This window comes from Ostrea edulis, chromosome 1, assembly GCF_947568905.1.
Source record: "Ostrea edulis chromosome 1, xbOstEdul1.1, whole genome shotgun sequence".
NCBI classification, from domain to species: Eukaryota; Metazoa; Mollusca; class Bivalvia; order Ostreida; family Ostreidae; genus Ostrea; species Ostrea edulis.
Genome location: NC_079164.1, coordinates 41,745,463 through 41,765,042, shown reverse-complemented (window position 1 = coordinate 41,765,042; position 19,580 = coordinate 41,745,463). Strand labels below are relative to the sequence as shown.

Sequence of the window (19,580 nt, the reverse complement as noted above, 5' to 3'; positions counted from 1 at the left end):
AAGGTTGTTACATGATACTCAGGTGACCTATAAGGCCCCTGGGCCTCTTGTTTTATTGCAAATTGAATGTAAATGACATAGATATGTTCCGTATGATTAAGACATTTTTAGGCTCATTTTATAACATTTCTGACTTGCAGACCACCTGACTCCATGGCCATAAATTAGACATTAAACTCACCTTTGAACTCGTGCTGATTCTCCCTTTTACAAAAGTAGTGTTCCAATCTGGAGGCAGATAGATGAAATGTTAGCTTGTCTCCTGGTCATGGAACCAGATTTTCATGTTCACTCAATAGATTACCTCTTATGCTCCGTATTTATACAGATCTTGGAACATAAAGACATTATAGTGAGTACTTCTTTCTTTGTCAGTGATTGAGCCCACTAGTGTCAGTGGCATTGAGCAACCATCAACATCTGTGTTACGGAGCCGCGAGGGAAGCTTTGATAACCAGACCCACCTGTACGTTCCCCGTCACTATGGCAACCAGATTGGACTCAAAGGTTAAATGTGATGTGATGATCAGTTACCAGAAGAATGACCTGGAATTCACTCGCAAATTGGCAGGTTAGTCGCAGCTACAATTCTCCAATTACATGTATGATCATTTCCTTTATAGAGCAAGTTCAAGTTTACTGTTATTGTCCATTGCTTTTGATAAACTTCTTAGATATGATTTTACTGACGCTAGATAGAAGTAAAATGAATACTTAGGAGGAGCAGGAAAGGCTGGGTCCACCATCTGAATGCTTCGCTATGATGTATTAAAAGCCCTCTACTTTAAATTGTAAAATTCATTGCCCTTCAGTCAGGTTCTAGGACAGGGCCAATATGTTAATACAGTCAAACCTTGTTATCTCGAACTCTATGGGACAAAGAAAAGACTTAGGATTATCGAAGTTCAACTGTATATACACTGTAGTAAAAATGTATTGAATCTTAAAAAATCATTTCTCCCTTCAATTCCGATAATATGGTAAATAGAAATGCATGTACATGTACATGTATTATCATAATGAACATGAATCCCTCTACTTGAATGTGTAATTTTTTATTTAAGTATAATTTCTTTAAGGTTAAGCAATGCTCATTTTTAGTTTGGTGTCTAGACAGCAGGAGTCCATGTCCGGATATTGCAGATTTTTATTTTAAAATTTCAAAATGTGGACACACAAGCAGAATTACTTGATACTGGGCAGTCATTGTTATTTTTTATCATAAGATCCTCATCATTGATTTTTCCATTGGTTGAATGATAACCTTTTCACCTTTTCTTGTAGATATTGATGAAACCATTTGACATCTATCAGGAAAATTAATAAACATATCGTCTGATTGCAATTTTGGTCTTGTTAAGTTTCATATTATTAATGCAAAGTTAAATGGTATATATGACGTAATGTTTCACTTTCGGACCTATCAAATAGCTGGCTTAATTATTACTATGACAATTAACGTCAATCCTGACATATTCACTAAGGTAAAAGAAAATCAATAAAGCCAAGAATCTAAACGGCAATTTCCGATGAACGTCTGTACTACATACTCCACGCATGTTATCTAAACATCAAGGAGCATGATAGAAATTTTGTCTTTAACTGAATCACAATACACACAACAGCAAAGACTATGACAGTAGTTACAGATTTAGAGAGGTGGGGGGAGGGGGGCATGGGGCCCGGGCAGCCCCCTTTTTTGCCACAAATTTACAAAATAATATAAGTAAAATGCCAGATTTGGCAACCTTTTCTAAAATCCTGTATCCGCCACTGGACAGTATTGTTATATACACACAGCAGGAAAGACCACTATTTCATTGTTATACACACAGCAGGAAAGACTACTATGTTATTGTAATACACAGAGCAGGAAAGACTACTATGTTATTTTAATACTCATGACAGGAAAGACTACTAGTATGTTATTGTAATACATATGACAAAAAAGACTGATTATTTGTTATACACATGACAGGAATATGGTGTTCAATTTCATAATTCAATAATCTTTATCAAAGATGTTACTGAAATCTGAACAAATTTTCTATAAAAGGTCTTCAGCGGAATAAATTAATTACACAGTCAGTTTGGAACAACTGTAATACATATATTATACAGTCCCTGAAACATTCTACTTTCCCAAGTGAACCGTAAACGCACAGTGAGCGAGGTATTAGGTAGGGGGGTGAGGTATTCGTTAACTGAAACTGCCTCATTTTCATACACATACCAGCACTCGTTGCTCATTCTTCGCTACATGTACATGTATAAGTGTTGAATTCTAACTGCAGGCTCTTACATTTTTCTCTCATTCAGAACTTCTCCCACTTTTTAACCAAACAATATATTTTGTGATGATAATAACAATGATTTATTCTATTCAATATTGATGAGTGATTTGCAGTTTTCCTTGAATTTTCACAGTTGATAGTCCTGATATTTGTACTTTATAAATAAAATTTCTGATATACGGTAATAAAAATGTTTACTTTCACTCTTAAGAACACATTCCTTTTTCCTTTTTGCCTTAATTGCTATGAAAATCGATCCTTTCACTTTGGTGTTCCGAATGACAGTGAATGGTGAACGTTGAATGCACGGTGAATGCAAAACTGTAAATGGAGAGCGCACGAAAACACGGAGAGCAAACTAGTCATCCTGGATGGTTTACCTACATGTAGCTTGTCCAATACATATTTCACACCCTGGATGACTCTGTATTATGGCCCTAACTGACTGTGTAACTAATAATTATATGCCCACTTGTAAGAGGGTACAATATACTTGGTTATGACTTAATCACTGAAAGTTTTAGTCATTAAGATATTCAACAATCTCCTTTTCAATTTTAATATTACTGTATTATAATTGTAAGCAAAATAAAACAAAAACAAACAAATAAACAAAGATTAAAAAAAATGTCACCCTTGACACCCATAATGCTTTAAAACTGAGGAATATATATACATGTACATCCAAATGTTAATATTGTCCAAATTGTGACAATTAAGAGATAAAAATCAGAATAGGTAAAACGTGTTCAATTTTGTAGCAAAGTTTGAGGAACAAGGGTGGCGTGTTTGGTTTGCAGATCCTGATATGGAACACCGCATAATGGTTAACCAGAAAGGGGAGGCAATTCTGTCTTGCAAGGTACTATAAGTGTTAATTAGATTTTACTTCATCCATTGCTATTATGACTAATTTGATATTGACATTTATTCTCATTATCAAATTTAATGCCATTTCGTGTCTGATCGTCTATTATTTTTCTAATGTCATCTCGGTCATGGTGACTTTAATATTCCTGTCCTCATGCAGTAGAAATCTTAATTACTGTTTAATGAATAATAGAGTAAGTAAAGGAATTGATTAAAATATGATAGTACTTACTGGAACAGATTTTCATAAGGAGTGTGTCAAAAGTTGTTATTTTACCATTCTACTGAAGTAATTTTTCACTGTATAAAAGTAAATTGATCTATTTTGCTGATTACCTAAAAATCGTCATAAAATGTCTGATATATTTGCAAAAGTACTTCGGTTTCATGAACTGATACTCATACACTCAACCTAAATGTTGATCTTGGAACGACTTTTTTATCTTATGAATTTTTCTGATATTTTCAGTTTGAAATCATGAATATTCGTTATGAACTGAAATATATTGCTTCACAAGTATCCTTTGAACATTAATCATAATAAGTTCTTATTCGTTTCACACAAACAAACATGAAATAGATAATTTATGAAATAAATAAACAAACATGTGGATACTAGGTATAGAAGCGCTCTCAGAAGTGCAGTTTATTACAAACAGTGTAATACATATATATAGTCTGTATAAATAAATCTGTGATCTTTTATCTATAATGACAAAAGAGCATAATTATACAAAATTCATCTTACATGGGTGGGTGGATGGGTATACACTGTATGTCTTGCTGCACTGAATGAGAACCTACAAATGCGGGAAAATCTTACACATGCTGAAGCATGCGGATCTGTCAGACAGGTATTTAGGTGTTCAATGTAACATGTGTTAACATATAATTCATCATTGACAATAAGAACCAGTTTATGGTAGCAAACAACAAGATTTATGACGAGTTTTTATTAGTCCCCTACCGACGAAGTCGAAGGGGACTTTAGGTTTGCGCGCTGTCCGTCAGTCCAGTTTTACGCACTTTTTTTCTCTGTTCTTGCAGATATTTATTTTATATTTTGTACATTGCTTTACCATAACAAGTTACAGATCAAGTTCGAATTTCGTCTCAGTCCGTTGATTTTTCACTTAGTTATCGCCCTTGGACTTAGAAAAATAGCATGAATTATCAGTTTTCCAGACATTTTAGCTCACCTGAGCTGAAAGCTCAATTAAGTGAGCTTTTCTGATCACCTGTTGTCCGTCGTCTGTCCGTCCATCTGTAAACTTTTTACATTTTCAACTTCTTCACCATAACCACTGGGCCAATTATAACCAAACTTGGGTGAAGGGTTTTCAAGTTTGTTCAAATGAAGGGTCATGCCCCCTTTACTAGTAAAGGGGAGATATAATCACAAAACTACAAAAATAGGGTGGGGTCATTTAAAAATCTTCTTCTCAAGAACCACTGGGCTAGAGGAGCTGAAATTTACATGAAAGCTTTCTGACATAGTGCAGATTCAAGTTTGTTAAAATCATGGCTCCCAGGGGTTGGATGGGGCCACCATAGGGGATCAAGGTTTTACATAAAGATACATGTACATGTATATAAGATAAATCTTTAAAAATCTTCTTCTCAAGAGCCACTGGGCGAGAAGAGCTGAAACTTACATGAAAGCTTTCTGACATAGTGCGGATTCGAGTTTGTTAAAATAATGGCCCCTGGGGGTAGGATGGGGCCACAATAGGGGATCAAAATTTTACATACAAATATATAGGGAAAATCATTAAAAATCTTCCTCTGAAAAATCACTGGGCCAGAAAAGTTTACATTTACATGAAAGCTTCATGACATAGTGCAGATTCAATTTTGTAAAAATTATGACACCTGGAAGTAAGTTGGATCCACAATAGGCATCAAAGTTTTACATGTGTATATAGGAAAAATCTTTAAATATGAGCCAAGGTGACTCAGGTGAGTGATGTGGCCCATGGGCCTCTTGTCTTTGGTTGTGCTTGCAGATATTCATTTGATATTTGGTTTGAATGTGGTCCCGGTCTGTTGATTTTTCACTTAGTTATGGCCCTTGGACTTGGAAAAATAGCATGAATTATCAGTTTTCCAGGTTTTTTATGCCCCCGAGATCGAAGATCGGGGGGCATATTGTGTTTGTCCTGTCAGTCATGCTGTCATTTTGTAATTCTGTCATTCTGTCTGAAACTTTAACCTTGCTAATAACTTTTGAACAGTAAGAGATAGAGCTTTGATATTTCACATGAGTATTCCTTGTGACAAGACCTTTCCGTGGGTACCAACATTTTTGACCCTGTGACCTTGACCTTGGAGTTTGACCTACTCTTTGAAAACTTTAACCTTGCTAATAACTTTTGAACAGTAAGTGATAGAGCTTTGATATTTCATTTGAGTATTCCTTGTATCAAGACCTTTCCGTGGGTACCAACATTTTTGACCCCGTGACCTTGACGTTTGACCTACTTTTTGAAAACTTTAACCTTGCTAATACCTTTTGAAAAGTAAGTGATAGAGCTTTGATATTTCACTTGAGTATTCCTTGAGACAAGACTTTTCCGTGGGTACCAACATTTCTGACCCTGTGACCTTGACCTTGGAGTTTGACCTACTTTTTGAAAACTTTAACCTTGCTAATAACTTTTGAACAGTAAGAGATAGAGCTTTGATATTTCACATGAGTATTCCTTGTTACAAGATCTTTCCATTGGTATTGAACCTTTTGACCTTGACATTTGACCTACTTTAATTTTTTTTTTACATTGGTCATAACTTCTAAATGGTAAATATTAGAGCTTTTATATTGAACATGAGCATTTCTTTTGACAAGATATTTCTACTGGTACCAAGATATATGCCCTTGTGACCTTGGCCATCTTCGGAATTGCATGGCCATTATCGGGGGCATTTGTGTTTCACAAACACATCTTGTTTTGGTTGTGCTTGCAGATATTCATTTGATATATGGTACATTGCTTTGCCATAACAAGTTACATATCAAGTTTGAATTTCATCTCAGTCCGTTGATTTTTCATTAAGTTATGGCCCTTGGACTTAGAAAAATAGCATGGGTTATCAGTTTTCCAGACTTTTCTTGTTGTGCTTACAGATATTCCTTTGATATTTGGTACATTGCTTTGCCTTAACAAGTTACAGATCAAGTTTGAATTTCATCTTGGTCCGTTGATTTTTTCATTAAGTTATGAACCTTGGACTTAGAAAAATAGCATAATTTAAATTGTTAGTTTACATCCAAGTTTCTTATCTCTGTAGATAAGAGTACTATACTCATTAAAACTTCTAGCATAGTAATACAACAATATAGCTAAATTATTCATGATCACCTACATGTCACAGTTTATTGACTTGGTTAAAGACCTAAACCTTAGAATTATAAATTTGTCTTTTTCCTGGTCTATAGCCTCTACTCGAATAGTAGTTGATTTCCAACCATTCCTATCCTGGTTCTCCAATTTTCCCTTATACCATATATTAACCTGCATAATGAACTTTGAAAATTGTTATGGTACAGTAAGTTTTGCAACCGGTAGGGAACTATGTATTGCCATGCAATACTCTCAGAATGCTTGTTTGAATTTTGATTTTCATATCGGTATGATAAAATTGTTAAAGTATATCATTGAGGGAGTCATCAAGATTCCAGTATACCCTTTGGACAAGCCTATTCAGTATAACTAAAAATAATTAAATATCTAAGCACATTGCTGAAAAATAGTTTTATATATATATGTGTGTGTGTGTGTGTGTGTGTGTGTGTGTGTGTGTGTGTGTGTGTGTGTACATATATATCTGGATTTTAAAAATTGTTGCAGAGCCTTTCCTGAACTTGTAATAGTGAACAATATCAGCATTCTGTATTATGATATGAGAAATTCTGCTGTTTATCATAAATAATGCATAAATTATTTACTAATTATATAAAATTTATGCCGATGTATGCCTTAGATATTTATATTTTTAGTTGATAAAGACACAATAATTCCCACCAATAAATCATGTAATATCTTGCATTGTTTCCCTCACTGTCAATATTTGAATGATATTGTCTGTAAGTTACCACGTTGTACCACACATTATACTTTGAATATAGGTCTATAAGTACCACAAAAAGCACCTGGCAGTCTCTAATGGAATATTGTAATCGGTATTGAGAGCATTGTGTAGGATTCCTGACATTTCGTTTGTGTTTGTAGGTGTTTGTGACGGTTATCACAGATACTTCGGCTCGAGACATCCAGTGTCAGGATGAGTTAGCACTGGCCTACATTTCCAACTCCTCCATATTCCCAGTCAGTCTCAAGAAATTCAGGGATATAGGGCCTACACTGGATGGAGGAATGTATGTACACCCAGTATTTAAGGAGAATATGTACACAGTCATTTAGACCTCAGTATATTGAGTATGTATGTAGGGAGAATGTGTACACAGTCATGTAGACCTCAGTATATTGAGTATGTATGTAGGGAAAATGTGTACATGTAACAGAGTCATGTACCTGAAGTTCAAACCAGATCTGGAGGTTATAAAACTTATACCATACTCATACTCAAACTTGATCAGCCATGTTTGTTTTGAGTACAACTCTGAGCAAGCTCCAAAGTATATTCCAAAAATCTTAAGCTTGTACTCCATTTGAGTATATAAGCATGATTTTATAAAAATTTTATAATCTTCTCTTTTGAGTATGAGTATGATTTAGTGAACAGAGTTCGAGTCTGCAATTGAGTATGAAAACATGCTCAAAATAGTTTTATAACCTTTAGGCCTGGGACCTTTGGCACAACAGACCATTATATATTTTTGTTAGTATATATGTAACAACTGTAGGAAGTATATTTGGAATATTAAAGGGACTGATTCATGATTTTCCCCAAATTTTTATCTTTCACTTTTAAGGTAGTACTCTACATCGTCATAATGGCTGACTTCCTTTAAAAACATGGATGAAAAAATCGATATCAGCAATATTTGACTTTTCCTTTTCCAGTTAGATACCTAGCCGAGTAGCTCAGTAGGTTAGAATACCGACTGCTGACCTGTAGGTCGCAGGTACGAGTCCAGCAGGGGTTTTAAATTTTTTTTCAGATTACCTTCTACTAAAACTGTATTTTTTGACAAAATAAAGTAAATTTGAAATTTTTCAACTTCAAAATATTTTTGTACATATCCTCCACTTTTCATCTACATCAAATTTCTCTGGTGTAGCACACCTCCTTAATGATCAAAATCTACAGTCTTAGTCTGTTTAAAAGGTTTCTAAAAATTGGGTTGTACATTATGACAGAAGTCTATTATAGAGAGTGCATTATTTGTTGTGTAAATAAAGATTGAGGTGTGTTATTGTTTCCAAAGTTTTGAAAATGTATGGTTATTTATCTATTAAGTTTATAATGTCTATCACATTTCAAGTATTCTTTAGGTAAACTGTGCCATTTAAAAGTTGAATTTGTGACTGCAATATGAGGATGTTTTGAATTACAAATTAACATTCCACTGTTTCGTAAATATAAACAAGGCTCGTGTCCTGTTTACATAACACAGAGGTGAGGCTAAAATTTTGCATTAAAAAGGTCACAATTTTGGCTGTCAACTTCAAATTAGTTATATTTTCAATGTTTAACGTTAGAAAAATTAACATTTTTTTTTCAAAAAAGGTGAATCAGTCCATTTATGCATCAATTGTAGGAAGCTGATGTTGGCTAAGATCAACTGGACATTCTTTTTCAAAGAGGAACTATATGAACAGAATATGCCCGCTTTATTAATTTCCATGGGGAAGGTGATTAATGAAAAAGACGAAGCAGAGATTGGGGAATTTGATGACAGTAAGACACAACTGCAACATATATTACAAATAGAATGTTGCTGGTTACTTATCATCTAGGTTGTTTTTAATGCTAATTGAATAACTGGTTAATCAGATTTTATGTGGCAAATATTCTTATTTCAAAAGAAGTTTTAGATTTCTTTGTCATAGTCACTGTGACAGAAAATCAAAAATTTGACTGATTTGTGTTTTGTTCATCTCTAGGCACAATTCAGTTCCATGGCATGAATATAAATGTCCATGACAGGTTAAATGTTGATTCTGATGAAGATGAAGATAATGAGGATGAATCATCTGAACCAGGAAATAAATCTCAAAATGTCCGAAAGTCTGACGGTAGCATGCTCAGCTATGACTTTTGGGATAGGGCCTTCGGTGACAAGTCCGAGGTGACATGGGTAGACTTTAAAAAGAAATTCGAAGTAGAATACAAGGAGAAGATTGCAAAGACTTACACAGAGGAGGAGTGGAAGCTGTTTGTAAATCTCATCTACAAAGATATCTTTATGTTAAACAAGTCTCTTAAAAAAGCAACATACAACCAGTTCTGTGAAGGAAATCCTGATGCTGACCCCCACAGGTTTTACCATCGACTGGCACAGTACGCCAAAGGATACCACGCCATGAGAGAAGTCTTTAACATGGACAGCACATTGCGACTCATCACTGTACAAAAGCTAGGTTAGAGGTCACTCTTCCCTGTATACAATCTAGGATAGAGGTCACTCCTCACTGTATAGAATCTAGGTTAGAGGTCACTCCTTACTGTATACAATCTAGGTTAGAGGATACTCCTTACTGTATACAATCTAGGTTAGAGAACACTCCTCACTGTATACAATCTAGGTTAGAGGTCACTCCTCACTGTATACAATCTAGGTTAAAGGTCACTCCTCACTGTATAGAATCTAGGTTAGAGGTCACCCCTCACTGTATACAATCTAGGTTAGAGGATACTCCTTACTGTATAGAATCTAGGTTAGAGGTCACTCCTCACTGTGTACAATCTAGGTTAGAGGTCACTCCTCACTGTATACAATCTAGGTTAGAGGACATTCCTCACTGTATACAATCCAGGTTAGAGGTCACTCCTCACTGTATACAATCTAGGTTAGAGGTCACTCCTCACTGTATACAATCTAGGTTAGAGGACACTCCTCACTGTATAGAATCTAAGTTAGAGGTCACCCCTTACTGTATACAATCTAGGTTAGAGGTCACTCCTCACTGTATACAATCTAGGTTAGAGGACACTCCTCACTGTATACAATCTAGGTTAGAGGACACTCCTCACTGTATACAATCTAGGTTAGAGGACACTCCTCACTGTATAGAATCTAAGTTAGAGGTCACTCCTCACTGTATACAATCTAGGTTAGAGGATACTCCTTACTGTATACAATCTAGGTTAGAGGATGCTCCTTACTGTATACAATCTAGGTTAGAGGTCACCCCTCACTGTATACAATCTAGGATAGAGGTCACTCCTCACTGTATAGAATCTAGGTTAGAGGTCACTCCTTACTGTATACAATCTAGGTTAGAGAACACTCCTCACTGTATACAATCTAGGTTAGAGGTCACTCCTCACTGTATACAATCTAGGTTGGAGGATACTCCTTACTGTATAGAATCTAGGTTAGAGGACACTCCTCACTGTATTGAATCTAGGCTAGATGACATTCCTCACTGTATACAATCTAGGTTAGAGGACACTCCTCACTGTATACAATCTAGGTTAGAGGTCACTCCTCACTGTATACAATCTAGGCTAGAGGACATTCCTCACTGTATACAATCTAGGTTAGAGGACACTCTTCACTGTATACAATCTAGGTTAGAAGTCACTCCTCACTGTATACAATCTAGGTTAGAGGATACTCCTTACTGTATACAATCTAGGTTAGAGGATGCTCCTCACTGTATAGAATCTAGGTTAGAGGTCACTCCTCACTGTATACAATCTAGGTTAGAGGTCACTCCTCACTGTATACAATCTAGGCTAGAGGATACTCCTTACTGTATAGAATCTAGGTTAGAGGACACTCCTCACTGTATACAATCTAAGTTAGAGGACATTCCTCACTGTATACAATCTAGGCTAGAGGATATTCCTCACTGTATACAATCTAGGTTAGAGGACACTCCTCACTGTATAGAATCTAAGTTAGAGGTCACTCCTCACTGTATACAATCTAGGTTAGAGGATACTCCTTACTGTATACAATCTAGGTTAGAGGTCACCCCTCACTGTATACAATCTAGGTTAGAGGTCACTCCTCACTGTATAGAATCTAGGTTAGAGGTCACCCCTCACTGTATACAATCTAGGTTAGAGGTCACCCCTCACTGTATACAATCTAGGTTAGAGGTCACCCCTCACTGTATACAATCTAGGTTAGAGGATACTCCTTACTGTATACAATCTAGGTTAGAGGTCACTTCTTACTGTATACAATGTAGGTTAGAGGACACTCCTCACTGTATACAATGTAGGTTAGAGGACACCTTAAAAGTAATGTTCTATAACTCCTGAAATTTTAGCCAAAGTCACAAAACAAAAACGTTTTAATAAAAACACCCTAAATATAACCTTCTCATGGCTGTATTATTGTAATAAAAACACCCTAGATATAACCTTCTCATGGCTGTATTATTGTAATAAAAACACCCTAAATATAACCTTCTCATGGCTGTATTATTATAATAAAAACACCCTATATATAACCTTCTCATGGCTGTATTATTGTAATAAAAACATCCTAAATATAACCTTCTCATGACTGTATTATTATAATAAAAACACCCTAAATATAACCTTCTCATGGTGTATTATTATAATAAAAACACCCTAAATATAACCTTCTCATGGCTGTATTATTATAATAAAAACACCCTAAATATAACCTTCTCATGGCTGTATTATTATAATAAAAACACACTATATATAACCTTCTCATGGCTGTATTATTATAATAAAAACACCCTAAATATAACCTTCTCATGGCTGTATTATTATAATAAAAACACCCTAAATATAACCTTCTCATGGCTGTATTATTATAATAAAAACACCCTAAATATAACCTTCTCATGGCTGTATTATTATAATAAAAACACACTATATATAACCTTCTCATGGCTGTATTATTATAATAAAAACACCCTAAATATAACCTTCTCATGGCTGTATTATTATAATAAAAACACCCTAAATATAACCTTCTCATGGCTGTATTATTATAATAAAATCACCCAATATATAACCTTCTCATGGCTGTATTATTTACCATTTATGGTACTCTTGTTGAGAATTGCATCCAGACCATAACTTAAACAAAGTAACAATAAATACTCATTATGCATGATCTAATTTTGTTAGTGATCTATTTAAGGTTCTTTCATGATTCTAGATAATGTCATATGGTTATAAAGTCGGAAGGTATGAAATCTGTTTACTGACCCTACTATTGTATGATAGACTTTGTGTCTCATCATCCATTAATGTAATCAATTAATGGTCAAGGTGCAGGAATTAGATATGTATGGACTGGTCCATAATTGTGCAAATGCAGGGGTTGTAGAAGGCTATTTTGATATGACATTTAAGCAATATTAGTAATGCATTTGTATTTCATAGTTATGAATGGCCCTACCAGGGGCATTTATAGCCCTTCTAAGATACACCAAGTTTTATTGGAATTTGTGTGATGTTTTTTATAGTAGTTCATTTAAATAGACTTATCACAAGTTAGTAGCAGATATCAACAATATTAGATGTTTAATGTTACAGGAGAGTTATTAAATGTTTAATGTTACAGGAGAGTTATTAAATGTTTAATGTTACAGGAGAGTTATTAAATGTTTAATGTTACATGAGAGTTATTAAATGTTTAATGTTACATGAGAGTTATTAAATGTTTAATGTTACAGGAGAGTTATTAAATGTTTAATGTTACAGGATAGTTATTAAATGTTTAATGTTACAGGAGAGTTTTGCTTCCCGGCAGTGATTAGTGGACTGACAGAAATGTTAAAAGATGAAGATCCAAACATCAGGGCAATCGCCACGATAGCTTTGGCCAAGTCAGGTAAGTTGATGAAATAAGACTTCTTGAATGCAGGTGATAGGATGAAAAACATACTGTTCAAGTCATCTAGGTTTACTGCAATAATTCTAGCCAACTCAAGTCAATTAGTCAAAGTACCAGTCAAGTCAGGTAAGTTAAACTACTTCTAGATAGATTGACCAAGTCAAGGTAAGTAAAGAACTTGTAGAGAGATTGACCGAGTCAAGGTAAGTAAAGAACTTGTAGAGAGATTGACCGAGTCAAGGTAAGTAAAGAACTTGTAGAGAGATTGACCGAGTCAAGGTAAGTAAAGAACTTGTAGAGAGATTGACCGAGTCAAGGTAAGTAAAGAACTTGTAGAGAGATTGCCCAAGTCAAGGTAAGTAAAGAACTTGTAGAGAGATTGCCCAAGTCAAGGTAAGTAAAGAACTTGTAGAGAGATTGCCCAAGTCAAGGTAAGTAAAGAACTTGTAGAGAGATTGACCGAGTCAAGGTAAGTAAAGAACTTGTAGAGAGATTGACCGAGTCAAGGTAAGTGAAGAACTATTAGAGAGATTGACCGAGTCAAGGTAAGTCAAGAACTTGTAGAGAGATTGACCGAGTCAAGGTAAGTCAAGAACTTGTAGAGAGATTGACCAAGTCAAGGTAAGTAAAGAACTTGTAGAGAGATTGACCGAGTCAAGGTAAATAAAGAACTTGTAGAGAGATTGACCAAGTCAAGGTAAGTAAAGAACTTGTAGAGAGATTGACCGAGTCAAGGTAAGTAAAGAACTTGTAGAGAGATTGACCGAGTCAAGGTAAGTAAAGAACTTGTAGAGAGATTGACCGAGTCAAGGTAAGTAAAGAACTTGTAGAGAGATTGACCGAGTCAAGGTAAGTGAAGAACTATTAGAGAGATTGACCGAGTCAAGGTAAGTAAAGAACTTGTAGAGAGATTGACCGAGTCAAGGTAAATAAAGAACTTGTAGAGAGATTGACCAAGTCAAGGTAAGTAAAGAACTTGTAGAGAGATTGACCGGGTCAAGGTAAGTAAAGAACTTGTAGAGAGATTGACCAAGTCAAGGTAAGTAAAGAACTTGTAGAGAGATTGACCGAGTCAAGGTAAGTAAAGAACTTGTAGAGAGATTGACCGAGTCAAGGTAAGTAAAGAACTTGTAGAGAGATTGACCAAGTCAAGGTAAGTAAAGAACTTGTAGAGAGATTGACCGGGTCAAGGTAAGTAAAGAACTTGTAGAGAGATTGACCGAGTCAAGGTAAGTAAAGAACTTGTAGAGAGATTGCCCAAGTCAAGGTAAGTAAAGAACTTGTAGAGAGATTGACCGAGTCAAGGTAAGTAAAGAACTTGTAGAGAGATTGACCGAGTCAAGGTAAGTAAAGAACTTGTAGAGAGATTGCCCAAGTCAAGGTAAGTAAAGAACTTGTAGAGAGATTGAAATCAAGGAAGATAGGCACGGTAAGTTAGCCATAGTAAGTTAACTAAATCAAATCATTTCATCAAAATGCATGGGCAAATTCAGTAAGTTAAGTGAAGCAAATTCACCAAGTCCGGTAAATCTATTACTTTAATGTAAACATGTGAAAGAATTACAGCTTTTATGTCCTACTCTGAAAGCGGCATATGTATACACATTTCTCCTTTAGTAGCTAGCTAGATCATTGGACCTAGCTGTTGTCATTTTATTCCTTGTTACAGGGAGAGCACAGAAGATCACTGTGGAGAAGATTATTGGAATGTTGGAGGATGATGATCGTCTGGTGAGAGAAAGTGCCTGCTTGGCTCTGGGTTATTTGAAAGCAGGGGGAAAGAGTGAGCAAGCTGTAGCTGACCGATGGTGAGATTAGTTTATTCATTGTTTAGCTCTAGTAGCCGAAAAGATAATTATGTACCTATTTGTGTACAAAGAACTTTGAAATAATATACTACTCTGTCAAAGTATTGCAATTCCATTGACAGCAAACACACCCGAAAAAAACTCTACTCTAGATTAATGGGTGTGATTCTACAAAAACTTTATGAAAAGTTCACAAACACTGTAAATTACATGAGAAAATGACTGCATGCTTGGGATTGTGGATATTATTTTATTCAAATTCTAACTATTCAAAAAACAATGCATATCTATTGCAAACTAAAAGAGATACAATGACTAACAATGACTTACATGATAGGTTGCAAGCTCTTGGAGCAACATATCAGTTATCTTTTCAAAGATTTTCACTGTTTTATTTCTAAAAAGACACACCATTCAATTCTGAGTCCAATATATCTTTATTTGTGTATGGTTTGCTTGCAGGAGGAATGATCCCATTAAGTCTGTGAGAGAAGCAGCAGAACTTGCACTGAAGAGGATGGGCGGAGATCTGGCCAAAAAGTGCATCCACATCACTGATATTCTTTCCTCAGAGATGCAGTTTTTAAAGACCCCCATGTCTTAGTGGTAAAGCAATGTGTAAAGACAAGGTGTAACCACTCCATTTAAGCCATTGTAAATTCTAATGTCTTGCATAGTGTAAAATGTGCTGTACATTTCTGTAAAAGATGCCTGTTACTAATTATAGAGACAGAGTTCAGATATATATTTTTACACCTTTTCAGAATCTGTTATAAGGCTGGAGACATTTGATTTCATGTAATTTTGAGGCATTTCATTTTTTGGGGTGCCAAATCGTCTGAAATCATGAAGTAAAAAAAAAATTTGTGACTATAATTGGTCATGATATACTAGTATACAATTTCCCTTTCTTAATCATTTAGTTTTCCTGGAAGAATAATAGAATCCTTCATTAGTACGAGTGTGGGATAGGGAAATTCCACCGAGGGGACAAGATTCACAGTCTAGGACGAGGCTTTGCCGAGTCCTAGACAGCGAATCTTGTTCCAGAGATGGAATTTCCCTATCCCACACGAGTAAATAATGAAGGATTATTTTTCTCACATTTTACCTACAGTTTAGTGCATAAATTTGGGAGCTTTGAGAAAATTCTAAATTATCAAAATCCTCATTTCAACTTCGATGCAAAAATTAATTAGATAGACAGAAAGAGCATACCCGAAAATGGTTTACACTGTAAGTGTAAACTAAAAAACCCAAGGTTGTCCAACAGAAAGCTATACACATTAAGATTTAAAGATAACAAAGCAAAATAATTTTATTTCACCGTGTAACGTAAATCTTCACCGTGTAACGTAAATCATAGAAAATATATGACGTCACAATCAAATGACGTCACAGCAGTGTGAGACAGAAAAATCTCACATGGCTGTCTCACATGGGTAAAGTCGATCTCACACTGGTGATAATGTGAGAAATGTAAATGTCTTCTGGTTCACATGTTTGTACGTTTTATATAAATACACATGTGTACACAGTAAGAAATTTGCAAGCATATAATTTCACCAGATTTTTGACAGGTGCATTTGATATAGAAAAGTGATAGAAAAAGTGCATATATGCCAAAAAAAATCTCACAATTTTCAATTTAATGCATTGTTAACCACAATGCACTTAAGGGTAACCTTTATAAACAAACCTTTGTAAAATTGGACAGCTTTACTAGCCAAAATTAATTTTTATCCGCTATCATTTAAATTGCAACTATCCAATGTCTCTAATGCATTCTGGCACCAATCAAGCGAGAGTTGCAAGGAATCACTTTATGATTTAATCGTACATACTAGTGTATCTCGAAATCTATAAACCTGAAAATTTATCAATTTCTTGTCAAATGTATAACTGCAGTTTGTTCTGTGATAGAGGTACATTCAGTGTTCTGTTGAACACTTGGGTGGGTACAAGATGTATACATATACTATAGACTAGCTACATGTATGTTAATACAGATAAAAGTAATGAAAGTGTAAATTTTGTTTAAATCAGCCATTGGTATACATTAAACTGACCATATCAAGAATAATATTTGATTGAATTAGCCCATTAAATTAAATATGAAATTATTTTTTATTTCCTCTTCAGAGTGTACTTGTAAGTGATATTTTGATCAAGGAAAAAGGGTGATTATCGATTTTTGTTTGAGCTATTTTATTATCAAATACTGATAGACTTACTAATATTGTGTGTCCCTGCAGTTTGGGTGGTTGCATGATGTCTGATAATTGGCCTTTAGGAAATATATCAAGGCAGCGATTAGCATTTGTACCCACCGCTTATGGTCGATAGTATGTTTTGCGTCTCACTATGCGTAAGAGTTCCACAAAGGGAAAGAACTATTGAGCAACTCGGAAATTTGCGTATTGGTTGTCGTCATGCGTTAATAATTGAACATTTTTAACTTCTTCTTGATAACTACTATTCCAATTCTTTTCAAATTTGGTATGAAGCATCCTTGGGACAAGGGACACATAAATTGTAAATTTCAGGGCTCCTTCAACCCTGGGGCCTTAGGGGCGGGACAAAAACTGCCCATAATTGACCAGTTTTCAAATATCTTCTTTTCTAGAACTGCACATGTGCAAGAAAAACTAAATGCATAATGATGTAGAGCAGGAAGGCCTCTACCGAAATTGTAAATTTTATGATCCCTGGGGTAGGGGTTTTGACCCCATGGCAGGGGCAAACTTAGGACATGTATATAGTGTTTATGTGTAAAACACTTAAATAACATCTTCTTTAGTGCTATTGATACTAAATTGAAACTAAATTGATATTTAGAAGGAGAAGGTAGTCCTTTACCAAAATTGTAAATTGCATGATCCTAGGGGTAAGGGTTGGGTTTCAGAGTAGTGTCAAAATTATAATAATGATTTGAAGGACTTCTTTAAGTTTGCTGATACTGCATAAAATCTAAATGCATTATTAGGAATTGCAGAAAAGGATGTACAAAAAATGTTGAATTTCACAACCCAGGGATTTGACTCTTAGGATGGGACCAGATTAGTCATATTTTTTTAATGTTGATACACATATTATATTATGTAAAGCCTTTCATCAGTGTATGCACTTTTGTGGGCATTGTAGTTTTAAAAACACATCTTGTTTTATACTGTTGCTGAACATTAGAATTTATTTTAGATATTCAGAATAGGAATTTTTTTTCTAGATTTCATAGCTCTTGGTAGTGATACTTTTCACTAGTACTCAGGTGAATGATAAGGCCCGTGAGCCTCTTGTATATATATCATACCCAATGTCAATGACTTTATATACTTGCCATAAGTCAGGATGGAAATGTGTGATCTTACTGACGTTCACACCAGGTTAAAGTCATTGGCACAGACACAGAAAGATAGTCACCATTTACATGTCTCAATTAAGGAATGGTCAATTTTATTTCCTGCCATAAAATGCTTAAGGTGCACTTACCCCTTTCTGTCGGTCATTATCATTCCATCTTTCTGATTTACCTGATCAAGACATGGGGCAGTGGGAGTGACAGGTCGACAAGGGATGCTTTACCCCCCCCCCCCCCTCCTAGACACCTGATCCCACCTCTGGTATGTCCATGCACTCCTGGGATCCATGTTTACCCAACTCTTTATTTTGTATTACTTATAGGAGTTATGAGATTGATCACTCTTTGTTATCTTCAACAAGTAATTAGTAACTTAATGATTAATTTCCATGCACTTCTACAGTAATTAATAGTGTATATAATTAATTTTTCTTCACAACTGACTCTAGAAAAGAAGTACACTACATGTACTATGATATTCTATTTTGGTTTCATTTGCACTCTCTGTTATTTTCATATTATGAACTTTCAAATATTTGAATGTCTGTATTTGTATCATGCTGGCACCTCTAATTTATATTAATGTTTCTTGATATCGGTATATTTAGTATGCACCATCCTGTTTCCGTCCTTGCATAAGATATGACATGTCGGATTTACATGTATCTTGGTGCTCTACTTAGACCAATGGAATGTTGAATATGACTACATTTATATTTTCATGTTATGGTATTGTAAAATAAATGTTGTGTGATTGTATTTGTTTTGTGATGTATCATCAATCATTTTGGTAATTTCATTCCTAATGCATCAATGTAAATTTACACATATTTTACTTCTGAGTGTAAATCTAATGTATGTATAGTCATAGGTTATAACATTTCTTCTTTAAATGCTATTTAAAATATTGACACAGCAAAAAGTCACTGTTCATTCTAATATAGAATATGGTGCAATCTTTGAGAAATGATGCAGTATCTTAATACATGTAATTTGCACATGTGTATCAATTTTGCTATGCATTAAAAATTCGAATATACAATAAACAATGAATATAACAAAGTGCTTCAGACAAAAATGTTTTATTCGTTATCCAATTAGTTCAAAATGTGTTTTAAAATTACAGGGAATGAATATCGCTGCGCTGTAAGCATGAACTCATCATAAGTTTGTTTACTGTATATACATGTACATTGCCATCTTCCAAGAACATTAAGCCTATTTATGGAAAGGAGGTCACCTTTTACCCAGAAATTTGACCTATGGACGATGACCAACCTGATGAATGTTGA

General features: G+C 34.9%; 1 protein-coding gene across 3 annotated transcripts in view; it reads left to right on the top strand.

The window, feature by feature from the left end:
* Positions 1–19,350, top strand: part of LOC125655838 (uncharacterized) — a 29,077-nt gene extending 9,727 nt beyond the window's left edge. For 2 of the 3 annotated variants that reach the window (XM_056149272.1, XM_048886370.2), the window contains exons 2-9: positions 376–571; positions 3,056–3,156; positions 7,394–7,539; positions 8,887–9,026; positions 9,233–9,709; positions 13,018–13,119; positions 14,792–14,930; positions 15,393–19,350. In XM_056149272.1, coding sequence (XP_056005247.1) covers positions 484–571; positions 3,056–3,156; positions 7,394–7,539; positions 8,887–9,026; positions 9,233–9,709; positions 13,018–13,119; positions 14,792–14,930; positions 15,393–15,534 — 1,335 coding nt within the window. In that variant the 5' untranslated portion in view covers positions 376–483 and the 3' untranslated portion in view covers positions 15,535–19,350. Of the gene's footprint in view, positions 1–140; positions 250–375; positions 572–3,055; positions 3,157–7,393; positions 7,540–8,886; positions 9,027–9,232; positions 9,710–13,017; positions 13,120–14,791; positions 14,931–15,392 lie in introns of all 3 variants that reach the window. The other variant, XM_056149277.1, reaches the window with a different exon arrangement.
* The last annotated feature ends 230 nt before the right edge of the window (positions 19,351–19,580 follow it).